This window comes from Hemitrygon akajei, chromosome 3 (genome assembly GCF_048418815.1).
Source record: "Hemitrygon akajei chromosome 3, sHemAka1.3, whole genome shotgun sequence".
NCBI classification, from domain to species: Eukaryota; Metazoa; Chordata; class Chondrichthyes; order Myliobatiformes; family Dasyatidae; genus Hemitrygon; species Hemitrygon akajei.
The window spans coordinates 123,867,593-123,890,914 of record NC_133126.1 but is presented as its reverse complement, the minus strand read 5'-3'; the positions used below and the strand labels follow the sequence as shown (position 1 = coordinate 123,890,914).

Genomic DNA, 23,322 nt, shown 5'->3' with positions numbered 1-23,322 from the left:
ATCAGTGTATAGAGGAGAAGAGGAGTAGTGAGACAGAAGCCTGAAGTGATTGGTGGGACTGGGGGGTGAAAAATAATGGGAGGTCAAGGCCATTAGGAGAAGAGGAAGGTGGAGCTTGGTGATGGAGGTAAGTGGATGAGAGATGGAGGCAGACAGAAATAGAGGGGTGTATAGTGCGAGGTGGTGGAAATGGAGACAGCTGCAGGAGAATGATAAGCAGGAACACAAGCTCTACCAGTGCTGGACTCTGATCATTAAGGTGATAATGGAAATTGTGGAACTCCACCAGACCCCAATTATAATGATCACTTTTACTCTTGTTGCTGTATTCTCTATTTTGCTGTTGTTTTCACCCTTTGTTGGTCCTGTCCCTATACCCTAATCAGTGGCTTCTAGTTCCATACTCAATAATTTCAAACTCTGTACCCATGGTACTTGGTTAACCTGATCAGTTTAAAATCAATGCTGACCATTTATATAACGTAACCCATTTTAACCTGACAAATTTCTTTCCTTATTTGTTGATCAGTTTATACTGTATATTCCTTTCTATATAACCTGATCAGTTTAAGCATTCTGGTTTCCATCAGTTCTATATGTTCTTGCCTCCAGATGCCAATAAGGTTGTCCACCTACCTCTCTCTGTACCCTACTTAATCTTAATCTCCAGTTAAGACTGAGATAAGATTTCTTTACTTTGGAATTCTCCATCCCAAGTAACAGATGTTCAGTTAACGAATATACTTAATTTTTGATAGATTTTTGCACACAAAGGGTGTTACTCCTATCTCTGAACTCTGCAACACCTCCATGAACACATCCTGATCAGCTTAACTCCAAGTTGTCTTATTACCCCATTATAAACTCTACATTTTTCCAACCTTTGTATGATGCCTAATTTAAACATTATGCTGGCCCCATCTCCTTGTCCCAATCATCTTCACATCATCCTGGTCTCTATACTATGATCCACACAGTTCTCCAAGTTATCTTCTTGGATTAATCCCTGTTTTACTTCTGCTTCTACATCCAAGTCATTGGAATCATCATCAAGCACATCAGTATATCTTTCAGATCCTCTTCACTAACCTCTTTTCTATTAACCTCTCTTCTTTATATTACTACTTGCTTATCATCTGCTTTTTTCATACTGTGAATTAAATTGGTTTATTATTGTCACGTGTATAGTGAAAACATCTTGTGTACTGTTCGTACAGATGAGTTCATTATATAGTGCGTCAAGGTAACACAACTAGAAAACAGAATAAAATGCAACAGCTGCAGAGGATGGTACTGCAATGCAGATGGACAATAAGGTGTAAGATCATATGAGCTGCTTAAAATCCATACAAACCTTTCCTCTATAATCTAGTACATTTAAGCTCTTAAATAATTATGTATAATTCTTTTAACATGCTTTCATTCATTATTTTCAAAAATACATCCTTTACAATCAGTTACTTGTTAAATTAAATTGGATATGGTAAAATCGGGGTGGCAGGATGGAGATACATCTCTACTAAAGGAGGTGTAAGAAGCTCCTTCCTCCTCCCCCCCCCCCCCACCTGCTAGTCTACAGCTCACCCTTGGGCAAGGTGCAGCACCTGCTTAGCCCCCGATCAGGGTCACATGAAGTCAGGGAAACAGGTGGTGGATGGTCATATCTGCACTAGTGGATATCACAGGTCCTGGTTATGTGACCTCTGACGCCAGGCAGACAATCTCTGAAGTGTATTGATAATGGCTGAGGTCACCCATCTTCTAAAGACTCTGTCCGGAAGAAAGCAATGGCAGACCAGTTCTGCAGAAAAATTTGTCATGAACAATCCATGGTCTTTCTATGACCATGATCGCCTATGCCGTATGACACAGCACGTAACAAACAAATAGTATAATCATTGCCCTCTTCTGCCTATGACTTCTGTTTTTGATCTTAAATAGATTGCTGCCTACTTGAGCAAAAGAGATTTTGTGGATCATGGTACCCATATTGACCCTGTGGGTAAGTGAATCATTTGGAATTAACTGGTCGCCCAGTAAATACTACAAAGTGTTGTATGTTGCCCCCTTGCCTCCTGGAATTGTAGAACAGGACAGAGAGGTAGAACCCTTACTGATGCTTTGTTAAAATTTCGTTACCATTTAGCACATTTCTCTGTATCCATGGATATTCCATCGATGATGTTTGTAGAATGCCCTCCTCCTTCCTATGGTGTTCTTTGTCTGATGCATATGGATCTTCTTAACTTCCTTCTGTTCAACTTTACTACACAACTTGCAGTGAGCTACTGAGAGCTATGAGCACCAATTGGGTCAGTTAAGACTGACTAGTTCCAGTGTTTGAGCCTTTCAGTTGCTGTTACGGGATGTGCAGTTTGTATTTAAAGTCCAAGTGATCAATATTTTGCTTCCTTCTGTAGATGGTGTGCTTCTGGTGGACACTGGTTATATAAGGGACCAAAAAGGTGAGCTGGTGAGCCTGCAATACGAAACTATTCTTGCATTATCAATTATACAAGTTCTTAAAACTTGCTTGAGATTAACTTTTTGATGCAATAATATTTGGCAAATCTACAACAGTGGAGTGAACAGGTATGAACATTCTTCCTCAACATTGGAGAATGAGATGGGAAAGATCTGCCCCTGATGTTAGGAGGCAAATACTTTACCTTCCTTTCATTCCTGGTTTTATAGAGATTAACTTTATATTGAAATGTACAGTGAAATATGTCAAGTCCATCAAATCAAATCTGCGAGGATTGTCCTGGGGCAGCTGGCAAGTGTCACTGTGCTTCCAGTACCAAACTAGCATGTCCACAGCTTACTAACCCTAACCCTAACCCTATGTCTTTGGAATGTGGGATGAAACAGGAGCACCTGTAAGAAACCCACACGATCATGGGGACAATGTGTAAACACCATAAAAACAGTGGCTGGGATTGGCAGTCGCTGGTGCTGTAAAGCAATTGCTCTGACTGCTATGCTCCTGAGCCATTCCCCCACTCCCCCCACTATATTTAAATTAATTTTGTTGCCATCTCAACATGAAATCTCTGGTAGGCCTAGCTTTTATCACTGATCCCTAGTTGCCTTGGAAACCTGGTCCAGCTTGAAAGAGAATGGTGCATTGTACATTATAAATCAAACTAGCCCTTGTGCATTTAATATTTCAATAATATTTGAGTTATCTAGTATAAATATTATTTGACTAAGCATTCTAGTTTGTTCAAATAATTCATTATGGGTTATATGTATAAATATGTGAATTGTGTACATCATTATGTCGCCAGGTGATACATGCACTCCTCGCTTAAACTAAAGACAAAGTTATACCTGAATTGCTGACCATCCGCATGTTCCTTTGAATTAGTTGAATGATTTGAAGTTACAAAACATAACGTTAGCTGTGCAGAGATTTTTCTCTATTTCATTCAAGCATTGCTATTATTACATCACGTGAATAATAACAGGCTTGAGTTTATTATATTTGTGGCTTTCATTCACTTGAGCTACAAAACAAATTCTAAGCCCTCACACTTGGTGAGAATTTGGATTTTCCATTGTTATGTAGGTTTTGGCTGGATGCCAGTCAGTTTGTAACTAGGTTATGCCCAGTGTTTGGACTCTACATTTAATTAGGACTTTTTTTTTAACTTTTTAAAAATTTGTTAGCTCTTTTGAAAGTTGCTGTTGAATCAAATTCCACCACAGCATCAGGCAAAGCATCATTATCCACAGTGCTGACTGCACAGAAACCTCACTTTCCCACTGTTCTTCGAGTTTAAATTTTAAACCTGCTTCTTCTGATAACAAACTTTTCTGGCAGTGGAAACTAAAAATGGTGTTTACATCAAGAAGGAAAGAAGTAGCTACTGACATCTGAAGACTCTTATGAAAACAGACCTAATGAATTTGATTATCAAGAATAACGTTAATGCTTATCTCCATGATAATAATAATGCACGGAGAAAGAACACAAATTCAGGAAAAAATGTGCTGTCTGCCTAAAATAATTTAAATAAAATAGGCTGTGCTTGTTTCACAGAAAAGAAAATTGAGCAAGGTTGCACAGCAAAGACAAAGGAGATTCAAGCTTAAACAAAGGAGATTCAGGATAAATTATTGAGTAGGTTACATGGTTAGCACAACATTGTGGGCCGAAGGGCCTGTAATGTGCTATAGATTTCTATGTTCTATGTAAATCCTGAGTAGCATATCAGAACTCCTTAGAAGAATCATGAATGTATAGATTCCTCTGATCAGACCCCTTTATATGAAAGGGCCAGAAAAATGCTACCACTTTCATCCTTTGTGGAACTACTGTGCATTTCCAGCACCTCACTTTTTCGTATCTCTCTAATCTTCAGCTCCTCCCTTTTTTCTCAGTTTATTGCAGACTGAAATGCACTTTCCACTATGGACCTGAGGACATTGAAATGATTGGACAGGCTTTCCAAAGGGAGCTGTATGTGTCCACTATCCAAATCTTCCCTCAAGCAGGCGAGGAACCAAAATCGCTGACTAAAATGCAAGAGCGCCTGATGAAAAAGATTGGAGACAAAGCTTTGCCTTTCACCTTTCAGGTACATGTTGCTACAAACTGTGATGGTAGAAAATACTGACTGACTGAATATTACTAGTCTGAGGGAAGACACAAGTTTCTGGGGGAAATGAGGAAGGTATAAGATGGATATATTCCAAAAATGAAGAAATACTCAAATGGCAAAACAGTACATCCGTGGCTGATGAGGGAAGTCAAAGCTAATGTAAAAGTAAAAGAGAGGGCATACAACAAAGCAAAAATTAGCAGAAGGATAGAGGATTGGGAAGCTTTTAAAAACCTACAGAAAACAGCTCAAATAATCATTAGGAGGGAAAAGTTGAAATATGAAAGCAAGCTAACAAACAATATCAAAGTGGATAGTAAAAGCTCCTTCAAGTACGTAAAACATAAAAGAGAGATGAGAGTGGATATAGGACCACTAGAAAATGAGGCCAGTGTAATAATAACAGGGGGAAATGAGATGGCAGATGAACTAAATGAGTATTTTGCATCAGTCTTCACTGTGGAAGACACTAGCAGTATGCCAGATGTTGAAGGGTGTGAGGGAAGAGAAGTGGGTGCCGTTACTATTACAAGGGAGAAGGTGCTCAGAAAGCTGAAAGACCCAAGGGTACACAAGTCACCCAGACCAGATGAACTGCACCCTAGATGCAGTAGAGCATCCTGGACACTATTTCTGATCCAGTTGGTCTTCACAGTACGTTGGTTCAGGAAGGCTGACAGTATGGCCAAGGATGCCGGCTGTCCTGGGTATTCCTTTATCTTTCTTCTAATTTCTGGGAGAAGATACAGGAGCTTGAAAGCTTGGATGTACAATCTTAAGAACAGCTTTGTCTCCAATGCTATCATATTCCTAAACCAATCCGCTCTCTCACTTCCCCTTCCCAGTGGTGCTTCCATGCTTTTGTGCTTTTAATGCTACCTCGCTCAGTTATTCTGCTATTCTTACTTTGGTATTAGTTTCACACCCATTCAGACTGCACTGCAATCCCTGCACCCTTTTTGTTATGCACATGTATCTGCCATGTGTACAGTTTATGCTGTGAGCTTCTTGTGAACAAAAAATTTCATTGCACCATGATATATGACAATGATCTAATCTAATTAATGGAGATGTGATCGTTCTACCTGTGGTTAGAGGAACCTATCTGTAAGTGTGATGGCTGGAGATAATGCAGCAAATACGAGAGATACAAAGAAACTAGTGTATGACGAATATAGTGGAACAGAAAACAGACACGCTTTCTGCTTTATGTTATCTATGATCTGCCCTAATCAACATTTCTGTCCTTTCTCTTAATAGTTCCCAAACTATCTCCCCTGCTCTGTTTGTCTTCAACCTGGTGCCAACGACCCAGACAAGGTAAGATCTTCAACACCCATCGTGATACAAGAACATAAAACTCTGGCTGAAAGATCTACAGTAGTTTTAAACCACTCCTTTTTAATAACATTGAAATTACTTCAAATAAAGTACACAAAATGAAGTTGAAGCTGGCCCAAATTCTGGTACTTATTTAAACATGAGCTTCTAGTTTAATCTTAATGATAGTTGACGTTTTGTTTTGTGGTTGTCGGTTGTGCAGAATAGATCGAATTTAGCTTAAATTACAAACTGGCATCCCAACTGATGTACTGTAATTTTGATAATTAATATACAAACAATGGAGAGCGAGATTGGGGAGTCCAAGGCTCAGTCAGATCATGCACTCAGTTAATTAAGGAAGTAAGTGAAGCTACACTTTGCCATTTGCACATTTTGTTCTTTTTAAAGCAATGGACGTTTGATGCTTTCTTTGAACGAGTTCCATGGTGTTTCTTTGTTTTGTGGCTGGCTGTGGGAAGATGAATCTCAGAGTTGTGTACTGCATACACATGATAATAAATGTACTTTGAATTTGAATCTTCTTAGCTAGCAATAGAGAGGATGCACTAAGAAAATTGAGCAAAACAAAGATAGAACTAGTAAAATTATCAGACATAATCTTCCTACATTCAATGATTACAGGATTATGCTGGAAGACAGGAATACTATTATTGTTATATTGTTAATAAGTCTGAAGTGTTTTAGCTTGAGAAGGATAATGTTGAAATGCTCTATGGCAGGGGTTCCCAACCTTTTCTATGCAACCAACCCCTACCATTAACTGAGTGGTTCTTGGACCACAGGCTGGGATTCTCTGCTCTATGGTACAAATGCCACCTTTTTGCAAAGTGTAGATAAGCAAAGAACTTGGTGTCCATTCACAGAAATCCTTCAACTTGGCAGAGCAGGTTGCTGATTAGGTAAGAAACACATGGGTTGCTTGCATTTATGGAGGCATAAAATATTAAGTTTTGGAATCAGTTTTTAAGAATCTGAGTGTATAGTTAAAGTATTGTAGTTATTCTTGGGACAACATGTCAAGAAACACCCTGTAAAAGATAGAGGGGAAATTTGCCAGGAGTGTAGGACTTCAGTTACACAATGAGGTTAACATTAGGATAGTTCTCCTTTGAACAGAGAAAGTCAGGGAGCTACTGAATAGAGTGTACAGATTATGAGCAAGAGTTGAGCACTCGACCTCTGGAGCCTGCTCTGCCCAATAATAAGATCATAGCTGATCTGAATGCAAATTCAAACCTGTGTTTCCAAATACCTGTGATAACTTATAACCTGCTAATCATGAAAACAGCCAACCCTATCTTAAAAATAATCAGAGATGCTCTTTCTCAAAGGCATGGAGAAAAGTTGCAAAGGTTAGCTGCCACCTGAGAGAAAACAAAATGCCTTTCCTCTGTCTTACATGAATGATATTTTTAAATGGTAGTTTTAAATGAGGGTCGCAGATTCAGTATCATTGGCAAAAGATCTAAATGAAAGATGAACAATTCATTGAACACTATGGTGTTGGAATCTGGCATTATTCCACCTGACCTGGTAGAAACTGATTCCATAAGTGATTCTGAAAGATAGTGAACAAGTGAGGATAGTGAGGAATTGTTGCATAGCCTTATAATCTAGTAATTCATGATGAATCATGGACCTGTAAACTAGAGTGGGTCAGCTTCTTGGACTGTGCGATCTAAAAATGGTCAGTGCCCCACTACCAATCACAACAAAATTTCCTCTATTTCCTTGTAATCTGGGATGTGTCAGTGCCCATGAACCCACACCCTAGAACAAGTCAACGTCCGCAGACCCTGAGCCTTTTGCTCCTTCCCTTCCCTGCTGGATATTTGCAACCTCTGATATTTCTGATCTCTCCTCAGTTCTGTTCCGTAGACTTTGAAGTAATAGCCTTCTGCGTGAGCAGTCTGGAGGAAAAGATCCATAAAAGGTAAAAATGAGGAGATACAAAGAATTGCGAGTTCCCGATGGGCCTTTAGTGAATTATAAGCGCAAACTACTTGCTACCATCAGTAAAGCTCTGACCTAAAGGTACTGCCTACATAAGGAACTGGAGGACCCTGGGGCATCAGTAAGGTGAATGGTCACAGTTTTTTCCCCCAGGAAAGGGAAGTCTAAAACTAGAGGGCTTGGGGTTTAAGTTAAGAGGGGAATAATTGAAAGTGGACTTGAGGGGCAAATATTTCACACAAAGGATGGTGAGTATTTGAATTTTTCTACCAGACAAAAGTGATAGAGGCAGTACAATTGCACCATTTTGACAAGTACATAGATAGGAAAAGTTTCGAGAGATATGGGCCAAAAGCAAATAAGTGGGATTAGTTCAGGTAATCACCTTAGTTGGCATGGATGAGTTAGGCCAAAGGCCCTTTCTCTGTGCTGTATAATTTTCTGACTCGTTGGAGTTGTATGTCAGACACAGATTCTTCCCTGTGCGAGATGTAATCTCTCCTCAAGAGACAGATTAACTCAGGGGTTGAGGAAGTTTTTTAGTTAATGAAAAAATTGATAATTACAACATGAGAAGTGTCAGAAGTCCCTTCTCCTTCTCTCTCTCATACATCCCCCATTGCTCAGCCTTTGCAACAGACAATATTTGGTTCTTGGTGACTCCAGTAAACACCTCTAAGATGGCCTAATATACTTGTTACTTTTAACTTCTTTCCCTGTTTTTGCTTATAGTTAGAGGGCAATTTGAAGGCATTGGGAACCCTCATCAAATCAGTCATTAATTCACTTACCTCCATCAACCCATTCATTTATTGAAGCGAAGACAAATGGCAAGTGCTTCTTCTCAAAACATTTTCAATCTATTCAGGTGCCCGATTTATTTCCAGGATGGAGGTAGCTGAGAGAGTGCTCCTAGTGTCTTCTTGGGCTATTTCTGGTCTGCCTCATTTATTAAAGCATGGACTCTTTAGGACAATGTTCCAGGCCAGAGTGCATTCAGTTACACATCTTCCTTCAGCTATGAAATGGGGAATCTTAGTGTTCAACTCCATTGCAACTTGAGCATGGCATGAGCAGATTCTTCAATACTGCTTAGACTATCTGACCAAAACATCCAATGTCCCTCACCACCTGCCCTTTGAGAACCAAGAATGGAGGCTGAGTCTGGGTCTTCAGGCTCCTGTAGCACTCCCCCCACCCCACCCCCAATGGTAGTAAGATGAAGAGGGCATATCTTGGGTAGTGAGGGTCTTTAATAATGTCTTCAGATGGGGATGGAGATGATGGGGAACTTACATACCTAAAGAATAGTGAATTTGTGGAATTCACAGCCCAGGGATGCAACAGCAGCTACTTCGATAAATATACTTAAGATGCCTTTAATTTTTTTGCAGAGCAGTCGAATTAAGTGTGAGTCAGTCATTCTTTCCATTTAGGAATATAGAAAATCCTTATAGGCAGCTAAAATTCGACCAGAATTATTTGTCTGACAATATGAAAAGGTGAAAGTTCCTTTTTTGCTGACTTTTTAAAGACAACTGAGCAATTTTAAAAGTTGTTTTGTAATCTTACTTTAACTTCTTTTTGTTGAGTAACTACCTTGCTCGTTTCCTTCCTTAGGAGTTCGGTACGCCTGGCAATCCGCAAAGTACAGTATGCTCCCGATCGAGCTGGATCCTGTCCAACGGCTCAGATCAGCAAACATTTTCTCATGTCAGACCAACCACTTCATCTGCAGGCATCACTGAATAAAGAGGTGAGGGGGGGTGCACGATAGGAGCTTCACTAAATAATAATACTTTGCTACTTGAATGGTGAACAGCAATTTACCAAGTAATGTCTTTGAACAATGGGCAATATACAGATCCTGAATCCTAGCAATCCTCGGTCATCCCATACATACTCAGTATGGTAGTTGAATGGATGACTAGAAGGGCAAGCCTAGAAAGAGTGCGTGGGCTTCAGTAGAGATTCGAAGGACTCAGTAGAGACTTTAAGTTGCCAATTATGTTCATTCCTCAGATATATTATCATGAGGAACCCATCAACGTCAGCATGCAAGTGACAAATAACTCTAGCAAGCACGTGAAGAGTATCAAAATAGCAGGTATGACTAGACTGTTTCTGTGATTGTCTGTTATTACCCTGGAGTTTTCAATTTCACTGTGAAATTTTAATTTGTGGCCTTGCATCAGAAGGATCTTCATGAAAGCTGTCAAGTTTTCATGATACCACAGTGGGTTCATGGAGGGAATTGAACTTACTGAGTGTACCTGGTGTGGCTTCAACTCTCCGTGGAATAGTCTAGCATGGAGTTCTTATAAGAATGGTCATTTCATTCAAGAAGGAGGCTTAATGTCACCTCAAAGTGGCAACAAATAGACTTTAATTTCATAGTTATCCATGTCCCATGAATATAACAAAATCAACACAAAACCTCGAGTTTTCCTGGTGGTATAACCTCTCTTGCTAAGTGAGTCTTACTTGGACTTTCACCTAACACTGCATCCTTTCTGTAAGATGGAAATGGGAACTTTCATTGAATCATATTTGTTGTCAAACCTAGTAAAACATGAAGATGGTGGATATACTCAGGCCAGATAGCAGCCCTGGAGAAAGAGACAGCCAATTTTTCATGCCATTGCCCTTCCATCAGTTTTAATAAAATAATGTGGCATAATCAAGCTATTATTCCATTTTGCATGTAATGTAATGACATTTTCATCATTTTCTGTTTTCTCCCCCAAATTTCCAACATCTTCAGTATTTTGAGCTTGTAGAATGCTTTATTATTTGATTTTTGATATAGATTCTTGTTCTTTGAATATCCTCTTCCCATCTCCTCTTTGAAACCATGTTGATACTGCCAGTAATTTTTGTGCTTTGAAACTCTGATCTGCACTGTGCCATCTAAAGAGACATATAACCTCAAAATAAACCATCTATTCTTCTCTACACTAAGACTATTTCTGTGTTACTTGTCTATTCTGGAAGTTTTTTTTCCCTAAATCATCTTAGTTCTCCATGGTTTTAACTATATCTCTAATTTTTTGTCATGTAAACATTGAGGACCTTATCTCAGAAAGCCGAAGATTTTTTCCTTTCCAAATGCCGGGTGGTCAGCAGATCTAAATCCTTTTTCTTTGTTCCCAGTTGAACAAACCACCAATGTGGTGCTGTACTCAAATGATAAATACACAGAGGAGGTTGCCATGGAGGAAGCAAAGTAAGTACGGTGTTTTACAACTTCAAGAACCTCATGGATTATAAAATCCCTGCAAGATTAGCAGAGCTCTCTATGACAGCCATAGGCCATTTAGGAGTCCTGTACAACTCTAAGTTGTATTGGTTCACTGTTATTTTTGTTTCTTACTAGCATTCTCATCTCTTTGCTTTTTAACTGATAGGTAGAGATGTATAACTTGGAACCAGGCCCGTTGGCCCAATATGTCAATACTGACCATTCAGTGTTCACTTTTACTGATTCTCCCCACATTCCTATCTACTTATATCTTGGTATCCTGTAGTTTCAGCTCGGTATAATTGGGCTCAAAGCTAATGACTTAGGAAAGAAACCAACAAGTTCCCATACTCTGGTGACAATTCAGAAGATCTCAGTTGAATCTTGGCGGCTGGTTTATGGTGAGGCTTCGCACCCAACCTCTCCATTCATATGCACATATACGGGATGTTTGAGCTGGCCTATTGAAGTGCTATTAAGTTCTCATCGGTGTTTGGTTGGATAAGGTTGTGTCATTTAGCTGCGGGAACAGTGCAGGTACCTGTAGGTGGCAATCCTGGGACTCGCAGAATTGGACAGAAATTAGTTGTGTAAGGGACACAATTCATTCATTACATCCCATGTTGGAACAGCACTAGTGTCAGAATATTATTTTGAGTCAGATAGTATCCAGGAATGTGCTAAATAAATGTGTTGTAATGTGAGCACAAATTGTACTTCCATCAAATAATGTCATGTTTCTATTTATTAATTTTGGTTTTTTTTAAATATACAGTGACCAGATTGCCCCAGGCTCCACTTTCTCAAAAACCTATGTGCTCTTGCCCTCAATGGCCAGCAACCGAGGCAAACATGGCATTGCGCTGGATGGAAAAACCAAACAGGAAGGCACAAACCTGGCTTCTTCCACCATGTAAGGAATTTGGACGACTGAGTCATAGTGGGCTTAGGGGAACAGTGAGGAATAAACTGATCAAGGATGGATGAGCAGTGAGATTTAACAAAGAGATGGAGGAGGGTTTGGAGGGAGAGGGGATGTGAGAATGTGAAAATGAGGGAAACAGCCTGCCAGGAGAGGGTAAGATAGGTGTCACTTTAAGGAGGAATATGATTTGAGAAGCCTTTGTTACCCAGTTATCAAACTAGGATTCCATTGAATAGCTTGGAGTCAAATTGGTCCGAAAGCTTTGTATGTTTGGTGGAGGGATACCTGTAGATTGTATACAGTGCTTCATTTTGAAGGTTCAGTGAATGAAAGCATTGTCTGCTGTTGTGTGAGCTACATAGGACAGGAACATCCTACGTTCTGTTCTTGGTCTGTGTTCAGTTAATTGTCTTCTCAAAGTCACAGTGTAGTAGAATCAGGCAATATGGAAAGTGGACCTTTGACTCTCTAAATCCATGCCGGTGGTCAGACAGTCATTTACACCCGTTGGTTTCAAACGTATTTCTTCCCACATTCCCATCAGCTAACCCCAGACGGGACCACACACCGGCACAGAATGACGAGTTAGCCTACAACTTGCACATCTTTGCAATCTGGTGCACTGCAGAGATATGCTCATGATCACAGAGAGAATGTGCAAATTTCACCCAGGCAACACCCGGGATGAGGGTTGAACCTGTGCATTGGAACCATGATGAAGCGGATCTTTTGCTTACACCGCTGTTAATGTTCCTGGGATGACCACATGATAAATTCAGCCAGGATTCTCACTCCAGACCGTGAATAGATCTTGACAGAAAATGCTCATTTTGTTTCCTCTTGAAGTCCATCTTGGTATCTTGCTCTTCCAGTCAACTTCCCTCCTGATCTCAAGGTTATCTCCTTTCCTCTACCAGCCCATCTTCCCTATCATCCATTCTTTCACATCTCCCTTTCTCCAAGTGTAGGCACAATAGGGTTTGGTTCTGATGTCACTGTGGTTGACTACCTTACTGATGCTTATGTGCTTACCTGGTGTTACCAGCATGGAAGAGACCTTAAGGAAGAGGTGATGTTGGGGAAAGAGAAAGAGAAAAAAATTTACCATGATGGTTTGGATCAATGAACTTGCTTTATTCAAAAGAGTAGATAACAATGAATACAAATTCACAATTTTCTTTATGTTGCTATGAAGCACTATCCATCAGGTTTGAAGACAACTGATGGAGTGGGGGCATAATTGCAAGCCATTAGTAGGTAACGGTACTTGATGTTGTACTTTGGACAGAGACTGTGATATGTTCTGGCACAGTGGCGAAGTATCAGCCAGAGAATTTAACACCATAGTAGAGTTTGCAATGCACAATCTATAGTATAAGCGATGATCTTTCAGAATCTTGTTTCTTTAGAAAGTTAAGTGGCATTACCACTCAAACTTGTAAAATTAATTGCAGGAGTCAGCAGATACTGCTAGATTTATGGCAAAGAGAAGCCCCCAGGTACGCTCATAGCACAGAGAAACAAAGGCATATGTCGATATTGATTCCTTCGACTCCTTGAGCAAACTGCGGATCAAAATAGAATGAGATGATATCCACGTAGAGGATGTATGCTCTTCTGTACAATGCAGTATAGTTTCAAGTTTCAAAATTATTTAAAGGAGAATAAAATAATTGTTACTGTGGATTTGGGTGCAGTGCAAAAACAATGCAATAAGATAAAGAGCCCAATAAATATAAACATGTAAAGTAGTTTATATACAAATGTGGTTTGATTGTATGTATGTAAAGTGCAGGAGTGTCTGTACATAAGGTGATTATACATAAGGCATAGGGACAAAACAAGTATGTCTGGACAGAAATTGGTGCAGGTTGGTGGGACTAGGCAGGTTAAATGGTTTAGCAAGGACTAGATGGGCCGAAGGGCCCGTTTCTGTGCTGTACTTTTCTATGACTCTTCTGAAGAAGCCGTGAGTTTCTTTGCAGTATTTTGCAAGAATTAGTTGTGTAAGGGAAAGAGTTACAATGGTGAGTTAGCACAGTTCTGCATTAAGGTCTAGATTAGGGACTGGTTTAGCAAAGCTTCATTTCAAAGAGAGGCAACAGGAAGCTTGTTTTAAAAGATTGGAGCAGAAAGGGAAGACAGAATGAAGGCACTGGTGATCCAATATGCTTGAGGACCTGTGGGAAAGGTATAATTCAGCATAATCACCAGTCACTCCTTTGTTGCAGTTTAAAGGAAGGAACTGATCGAGAAGTTCAGGGGATGTTGGTGTCCTATACCATAAAAGTCAGCTTGTTGATTCCTGGGTGAGTATTTGTCTTCAAATTAGTTTCATTTTAGTAGCAAATGTTCACATTTTACACGAAAGAATCAGCTTTGCAATTTCACATACTCCTATGCTCAGTTTTACTTTTATATTCACTGTGAGTGATCAGTAAATACCTAACTCAGCCACACAATCAGAACCTGGGAATGATAGATTTTACCATCAAGGCTACAAGTTGTATTGCACTCGGAAGTGCCTGGTCAATTGATGATGTTTAGTGTGTTCACATTTCCTCTGAAATAGTGGGGGAGCTATCTTCATAGGAACCATCTCTACCAATAATAGAGTGGGTTCACCTCCATCTCTCCATTAGATGCTTTGGCACCGAGCAAGGAGAAACATAGCCCCCACACGCCCTACAAGCAAGTTGTCCCTTCCTGCAAAATTAGTTGTTGGGTGCAGCAGAAACAGTTCTAGCCTTATCCTCTGACGGGTTGCACACTCACCTCTCCCAAAAATGCCCCTACCCCTTTTTGTGGCACCCAGCCACCTACCCTCCTGCTGCTAAACCTCACTTTCCTATGCAGTTGTGCATGGACACTCCAGTATTGCAGTAGCAATACTAAACACACGTTGCATGCAGATAGGCATCACTGATGCATTTTTGGGTGCCTACATACCAATACATCATGAACACGGAAGCACATAGCTCAATTTCCTGCTTTGCATTTTGTCCAGTTGGAAATGCTGTTGGAGTTTAGGATCGATTTTTAACAAACTACCATTCAGTTCTCCTCTGCTCTATAACTGATATTTTTTTTAAGCCAGGAAGCCCTGGTATTTATCTAATACCTTCTGTAACAGAAGGAGTCTTCAAAGATTTTCTGCAGGTAATCCCAGAACTGCAGTTCCAGAAAGAAACCTTAAATTCTAAGCATGAATCTATTCCAGGTTTAGTTGCTGCCTCATTACGGTAAGACGTAATCATACTCTTAACTCTGGCTTGGAAGTTCATGATCTGGTATGGGGACCTGAGCACAGAGTCAGAGAAATATAGAAACTTAGAAAACCTATAGCACAATACAGGCTGTTCGGCCCACAAAGCTGTGCCGAGCATGTCCTTACCATTGAAATTACCTAGGGTTACCCAAGGCCTTCTATTTTTCTGAGCCCCATGTATCTGTCCAGGAGTCTCTTAAAAGGTCCTGTCATATCTGCCTCCACCACCATCGCCGGCAGCCTATTCCACGCACTCACCACTCTCTGCGTTAAAAAAAACGTACCCCTGACAACTCCTCTGTACCTACTTCCAAGCACCTTAAAACTGTGCTCTCTCATGCTAGCCATTTCAGCCCTGGAAAAAAGCCTCTGACCATCCATACAATCAATGCCTCTCATCATCTTATACACCTCTATCAGGTCACCTCTCATCCTCCGTCTCTCCAAGGAGAAAAGGCCGAGTTCACACAACCTATCCTCATAAGGCATGCTCCCCAATCCAGGCAACATCCTTGTAAATCTCCTCTTTCTATGGCTTCCACATCCCTCCTGTAGTGATGCGACCAGAACTGAGCACAGTACTCCAAGTGGGGTCTGACCAGGGTCCTATATAGCTGCAACATTACCTCTCGGCTCCTAAACTCAGTCCCACGATTGATGAAGGCCAATGCACTGTATCTTTTCTTAACCACAGAATCAACCTGTGGAGCAGCTTTGAGTGTCTTATGGACTCGGACCCCAAGATCCCTCTTATCCTCCACACTGCCAAGAGTCTTATTATTAATGCTATATTCTACCATCATGTTTGACCTACCAAATTGAACCATCTTACACTTAGCTGGGTTGTCTGCCACTTCTCAGCCCAGTTTTGCTTCCTATCAATGTCCCTCTGTAACCTCTGACAGCTCTCCACACTATCCACAACACCTCCAACCTTTGTGTCATCAGCAAATTTACTAACCCATCCCTCCACTTCATCATCCAGGACAGTAGCCTGTGGTACATCTCATCCTGTCCCGGTGACTTATCGAACTTGATGCTTTCCAAAAGCTCCAGCACATCCTCTTTCTTAATATCTGCATGCTCAAGCTTTTTTGTCCACTGTAAGTCATGCCTGCAATCCTCAAGATCCTTTTCCGTAGTGAATACTGAAGCAAAGTATTCATTAAGTACCTCCGCTATTTCCTCCAGTTCCATACATACTTTTCCACTGTCACACTTGATTGGTCCTATTCTCTCACATCTTATCCTCTTGCTTTTCACATACTTATAGAATGCCTTGGGATTCTCCTTAACCCTGTCTGCCAAGGCCTTCTCATGGCCCCTAATTTCATTCATAAGCTCCTTCCTGCTAGCCTTATAATCTACTAGATCTCTATCATTATCTTGTTTTTTGAACCTTTCATAAGCTCTTCTTTACTTCTTGAATAGATTTACAACAGCCTTTGTACACCACGGTTCCTGTACCCTACCATCCTTTCCCTGTCTCATTGGAACATACCTATGCAGAACTCCACACAAATATCCCCTGAATATTTGCACATTTCTTCTGTACATTTTCCCAAGAATATCTGTTCCCAATTTATGCTTCCAAGTTCTTACCTGAGAGCCTCATATTTCCCCTCACTCCAATTAAATGCTTTCCCAACTTGTCTGTTCCTATCCCTCTCCAGTGTCATGGTAAAGGAAATAGAATTGTGATCACAGTCTCCAAAATGCTCTCCCACTGAGAGACCTGACACCTGACCAGGTTCATTTCCCAATACCAGATCAAGTACAGCCTCTCCTCTTGTAGGCTTATCTACATGTTGTGTCAAGAAACCTTCCTGAACACACCTAACAAACTCCACCCCATCTAAACCCCTTGCTCTAGGGACATGCCAATCGATAGTTGGAAAATTAAAATCTTCTACCACGAAAACCCTGTTATTATTACACCAGAATCTGTCTCCGTATCTGCTCCTCGATATCCCTGTTACTATTGGGTGGTCTATAAAAAAACACCCGGTAGGGTTATTAACCCCTTCCTGTTCCTAACTTCCACCCACAGAGACTCCACAGACAATCCCTCCATGGCTTTCTCCTTTTCTCCAGTCGTGACACTGTCTCTGATCAACATTGCCACGCCTCCATCTCTTTTGCCTCCCTCCCTGTCCTTTCTGAAACATCGAAAACCTGGCACTCGAAGTAACCATTCCTGCCCCTGAGCCATGCAAGTCTCTGTAATGGCCACAACATCATAGCTCCAAGTACTGATCCACGCTCTAAGCTCCTCTTTTGTGTAGGAGCATGTGTAAAACACATGCTCCATCTGTCCTTTCTAGTCGATGCAAAATTCCCCTGGTATCTTTTAAAGAATAGGTAAATTTTAATATCCTGGATAATATTTAGCCTTCAAACCATATCACTGATATTGCTTTAGTGTGTCATCGTTGTTGCTGACCTCCTGCGTGAAATTAGGCAGGCATAGTACGTGCGCCTGTCTCTTCCACAGTTTAATAAATACCGTGCTCTGCTCTATCTCACATCTGCCTCAGCTATTTCTATATTCAAACAACTCCTCAGATGCTCTTGGCACCTTACACCCTCCAGTGTGTCTCTGACCAGTGTACTTCCTGCATTCCTCGCTCTCTGTGAGATATTTAAATGTGTCTGCAATGAATTGAGCTACTTATGCATAATATTAATTTTGTTGTTAATACTTTCTTGCAGCATGCTTGGTGACATTACCTCCAGGTGAAGTAATATTATAATAAATTATCGATACCTTAAGTTAGAGGTTCTTACTAATTTTCAACAGTATGTAAAAAGAAATTTACTTAACACGTGGAAAGATTATCTTTCCTAAGCTAACATCAGGAGTGGGCCAGTCAATGTATTGGTTCAGATTCGTTTTAATAATTACTATTTTGATTTGGAATCATCGGATGGAGAGATCACTGTGGAGTGTGTCAATACGCTAATTTTGAGATTTAAGAAAATGTGGTAATGTTGGGTCTCAAAGGACATTAAGCTGGATAATTCCCCAGGGCCTAATAGGATATTCCCAAAATTGTTAAGAGAGTCAAGAGATGAGATTCCTGGGGTCTTGACCAAGATCTTTGTGTCCTCTCTAGCCAGAAGCAAGGTCACAGAGGACTGACAAGTAGTTAATGTTGTTCCATTATCCAAGAAAGGAAACATTGATAATTCTGGAAACAGACCAGTGTGCCTTATGTCAGTGAATGGGAGGCTATTGGAGACAATTTTTAAGGATAGGATTTATGAGCATTTGGAAAACCATGGACTAACTAGAGACAGTCAGCATAGCTTTGTGCAGGGTGAGTCATGTCTTACTGACTTATTTGAGTTTTTCGGGGAGATGACAAAGATGATTAATGAAGGTAGAGCTATCTACATGGATTTTAGTAAGGAATTTGTCAAGGTTTTTCATAGTAGGCTCATCCAGAAAACTATGATCTCTGGGGTCCTTGGTTACTCGTCCATTTGGATTGGCAATTGGCTTACCCATAGAAAAGAGACAGTAGTGGTTGACGACACTTATTCTGGTTGAAGGTCTGTGACGAATGCTGTCCTGCAGGGATTCTTGGTGTTTGTGATATATAAAAACGACTTGGATGAAAATGTTGGTTGTGTTGTGAATAGATTACCCAAGGATCAGTCAATAATATGTAGAGAAATGGCTGATGGAGTTTAATTTGGCTAAGTGTGCAGTGGTATACTTTGAAGGATCAAATATAAAGAGACAGTACACCTTTAACAGTGCTGATGTACAAAGGAATCTTGGATTCCAAGTGGCTACATAGCTTAATGAGGTTTTAAAGAAGGCATACAGCACGCTTGCCTTTATTAGTTGAAGCATTGAGTTCAAGAGCTGAAAAATTATGTTACGGCTTTAGACAGACAGCATCTGGATACTGCATTCAATTCTTGTCGGCCCACTATAGGAGGGATGTAAAGGCTTTCGAGAAGGCAGAGAAGAGTCTTTCCAGGACGTTCCCTAGATTAGAAGGTCTGTGTTGTAGCAGAGGCTGAGGAAAGACCTGATAGAGGTTTAAAAGATTATGAAAGATATGGATAGCCTTTCAAGATGTCGGGCAACTTTGTTCACAAATGTGTAATGCTAGGGGGCATGCATTTAAGGTTTGGGGCAATTTTTTTACACAGAGAGTAATATCTTGCCAGGGTGGTAGTAGGGACAAGTACAACAGGAACTTTTAAGAGGCTCTTCGACACATGAATGTGCAGAGAATGGAGAGGCATGGACATTGTGTATACAGAAGGGATTAATTAAGTTCAGAATTTAATTATTAATTAAATTAGTCTGGTGCAACATTGTGGGCAAAAGGATCTATTTCTATGTTGTACTGTTCTATCTTCATCATTGTATAAAATTAGGTATTTTCCTGAATCGGTGATCAATCGTAAATGGGAGTGTTTCCTCTCATTCTGCAGGTAACAGTTGTAAAGAATGGAGGTTTACTTACAGCAGGTTATCTGGTGTGTTGCGAGATAAGAGCACGTGGCTGATGGTGAAGAGATAGTGGAAAGAATGTGTGATTTATGTCATTTCCCAGTTTCTAATTGTCATTAGCAGATGCCTTGTACAGAGAATGACTAGGCCACATAAGCCGCTGGATGCTTTCTTGTCTCGGAATCGAGAGGGTGGACTTTACTCAGAATTCCAGTGGCACCCCATTCCGCAGGCAGCGTAATTCACATTTTAACCACGCAGGGTCATGCACAATCTGCCCAGTTTTCATTCTGTGCTCTGTCCAGACAGTGAAGATAAAGATACCCCTCCCACCACACTGAGAACGCAAACGAGTCGGGCACTAGGACTGTGCCGCTTTCTGAGCAATCATTAAACTTGCAAATAGGCATAAAAGATCCCAAGGCATTAGCTGAAGATCAAGGGAGATCAGTTGATTTCACAGCCAATGCTTTGCCTGATCTCCGTCACTAAATAGAGATAATTGCAGAAAATACAAAAGCCTGAAAGGAGATACCACCAGGGTCAAGAAGAGCTTTTAACCCAGTGTTATGAGACTATTCTTAGTACAATAAGATGAACTCTGGATCTCACACTCTACCTTGTTATGGCTGTGCACCTTAATGTCTGCGTGCACTGCACTTTCTCTGCAACTGTAACACTTTATTCTGCCTTGTTCCGTTACTGCTTTCCCTTGTACTTCCTCAGTGCACCGTTGTAATGACATATTTGGTACAGATGGACTGACAAGCCAAGCTTTTCACCACGCCTGACAATAATGAACCAATCGACAAATTTAATTTACCAATTCGATCTTGTCTTTTATCTTACTCTCTTTAGTGGGAGCTTCCTGTGCAGAAAGTGGCAGACATTCCCATCTGCAAAAATGAAAGACATGAGCACAGCATTGTCATTTTGGTAGTTAGAGATCAAGAAATCTGATTGGATCTGATGCAAAGCGTGTCGTTCGTGGAACAGCAACTTTCTTGTTTTGTCTCATTCTGATTCTTTCTCTTTCTGTAGTGATGCGACGGTGGAAATACCCTTCCTGCTCATGCACCCCAATCCTGGTGGGTATGAACTATAAGTAAGATCCTGTGGAATCTACTTGGGCAGATGTGTGTGTAGTAATGGTGGTGATGTAGAGCTGCGCTTTCGGCATTTAAAGAGACATTGCACTGGGAAAAGGGACAGCAAGATAACACAAGTCAGGGTCTCAAGAACTTCCCACCCTGATGGATCCTGTGCTACGTTAGCCTAAAGTACCTGGGGCTGGATAATGGCAAAGATGTGTCGGCAGCTCTGGAAGTGAGGGAGAGGTATTCACTTGCAGTCTGAGGGGAGACCTCAACGCTAAAAAAAAACTCATTCACCCCATACCCCACCTCCATCATTTGAGTCTAGTCCTAGGTGAAGGAAAAAAATTGAAAATCTATCCTTGATCCTTTGAGGATTGAAACAAAAAAAGGTTGGGAATTAAGCATGAAACTTATATAGTGATGATCTACCTGTTATTGAATGATGAGGCCTATTTTAATAGATTAATTGGAATAACACTGAGATGTCCTTAAATCACTTCACAGGAGTCAGCAGATTAAGGGCTTTCTTTGGTCACACAGCTCAGGAGCACCCTGTTCACATGACCATCAAATACCCATCTGTACTAATCCTATTTACCGACACTAACATCCATAGTATAATAATCAATAAATAGTCCAATTAAACAAATAATACTTAAAGCAGAGCAACAAAATAAATGTAATCTGAACAAAATCAAAATATTGCCAAAAGATGTTCTTGTATTCTTTGGCAGCATCAAGCATTCTACTAGTCTGTCTTGAAATGTAACAGGGAGTGGGTAGTTCATAGTTGTGAGAGTGAGATAGATTTTTAAGAAGTTTGTTGTCTACTTAGCTGGAATTTCTGAGCGGCACTGCAATCTCTCATTCCTGTTTAGGATGGTGTGCTTGCAGAATTCACTGTCCTGGTCTCCAGTGCATTACTTCTGCAAGTGTAGCTTTCTTCATTGTGGCAGAATGGAATCCCAGAATGATTCACCGTGATTGTCGGTGGACTGTTACACCGTTAATGAAATGAGGCACTCCCTTGATGGCTCAGTGTTTAAAAGTTGCTCCGGACCACACAAGAAACGATGGTGTGTGAGCAGCTAACTGGTCATAAAAGAATTCATACCGGCCAGAGCTGTACATTCTGGTTGTTCAAAAGGAGGTCATTCAGGTGTGATTGGGTAGACACAGTTGTGACATTGATAGGAGAGCTGTATGAACCACACAGATGGAGGTGTTACAGCAGGTGGTTAAGTAGCTGTTATTGATCAAGGAGATAAGTATTGGATATCATCTAGAGGGAAGAGAGCAAATTGGAGAGACAGAGCATTCTCAGATTTTAGCTGCCACAGGTAGGGTTGTTAAAGAAAGGATGCAGAGGAGATTTACAAGGATGTTGCCTGGATTGGGGAGCGTGCCTTATGTAAACAGGTTGAGTGAACTCTGCCTTTTCTCCTTGGAGAGACGGAGGATGAGAGGTGACTTGATAGAGGTGTACACGATGATGAGATGCATTGATCATGTGGATAGTCAGAGGCTTTTTCCCACGGCTGAAATGGCTGCCACAAGAGGGCACCATTTTAAGGTGCTTGGGAGTAGGTACGGAGGAGATGTTAGGGGTAAGTTTTTAACGCAGAGAGTGGTGAGTGTGTGGAATGGGCTGCCAGCGATGGTGGTGGAGGCGGATACGATAGGGTATGTTAAGAGACTTTTGGATAGGTACATGGAGCTTAGAAAAATAAAGGGCTATAGGTAAGCCTAGTAATTTCTAAGGTAGGGACATGTTTGGCACAACTTTGTGGGTCAAAGGGCCTGTATTATGCTGTAGGTTTTCTATGTTTCTAGATGGATGATTAAAGTAGGCATCAGTCACTGGTTGGAGAAACCAGAAAAGGGGACTAAAGTTCCCTGGAGCCAGTTCCTGGCTTTAGTCATTATCTTCCGGAAATACTTGACAGAAGGAAGCCAAGAGAAAAGACATCAAAGGGTTTTATCTGTGTCTTTGGCTTTCATCTGCTCAGCAGGTAGTAAATACACATTCACTTAAACGTACCAGAGCTAACTACAGATTTAACTGTCCGCGAGTAGCAACCCTACATTTTCCAGTTAAAGCCAATTGGAAATGCCTTCCTAAAGCATTTCTAAAGATACTCCATAATATTTACCTGGTTAATCAACTGTCAACTATATTATTTACCTGATCTGATATCTCCTGTTTGCTGATACCAGCTTTCTTACATATTCACCGAAATCTGCTCGCCAATGCTAGCCACGAGTTGGCCTGTTTAAGGAGCACTGTAGCCCTTCCATTGGCTGAAGCTTGGCACTAAGGCGCCTGCTGATGACATCACAGAGCTGGTAGAATATTGAACGTTGAAACCACTTGGTTTCTTGCTTCGGGGACTGACTGGGGGCTCATGACCGT

General features: G+C 40.8%; 1 protein-coding gene across 1 annotated transcript in view; it reads left to right on the top strand.

The window, feature by feature from the left end:
- LOC140725369 (S-arrestin-like) overlaps window positions 1–20,932 on the top strand; it is a 30,143-nt gene extending 9,211 nt beyond the window's left edge. The window contains exons 3-14 of the mRNA XM_073040767.1: window positions 1,942–2,002; window positions 2,421–2,465; window positions 4,387–4,583; window positions 5,868–5,927; window positions 7,817–7,884; window positions 9,525–9,660; window positions 9,927–10,011; window positions 11,058–11,130; window positions 11,921–12,058; window positions 14,302–14,379; window positions 18,051–18,074; window positions 20,854–20,932. Coding sequence (XP_072896868.1) covers window positions 1,942–2,002; window positions 2,421–2,465; window positions 4,387–4,583; window positions 5,868–5,927; window positions 7,817–7,884; window positions 9,525–9,660; window positions 9,927–10,011; window positions 11,058–11,130; window positions 11,921–12,058; window positions 14,302–14,379; window positions 18,051–18,074; window positions 20,854–20,917 — 1,029 coding nt within the window. The 3' untranslated portion in view covers window positions 20,918–20,932. The remainder of the gene's footprint in view (window positions 1–1,941; window positions 2,003–2,420; window positions 2,466–4,386; window positions 4,584–5,867; window positions 5,928–7,816; window positions 7,885–9,524; window positions 9,661–9,926; window positions 10,012–11,057; window positions 11,131–11,920; window positions 12,059–14,301; window positions 14,380–18,050; window positions 18,075–20,853) is intronic.
- Window positions 20,933–23,322: the final 2,390 nt, after the last annotated feature.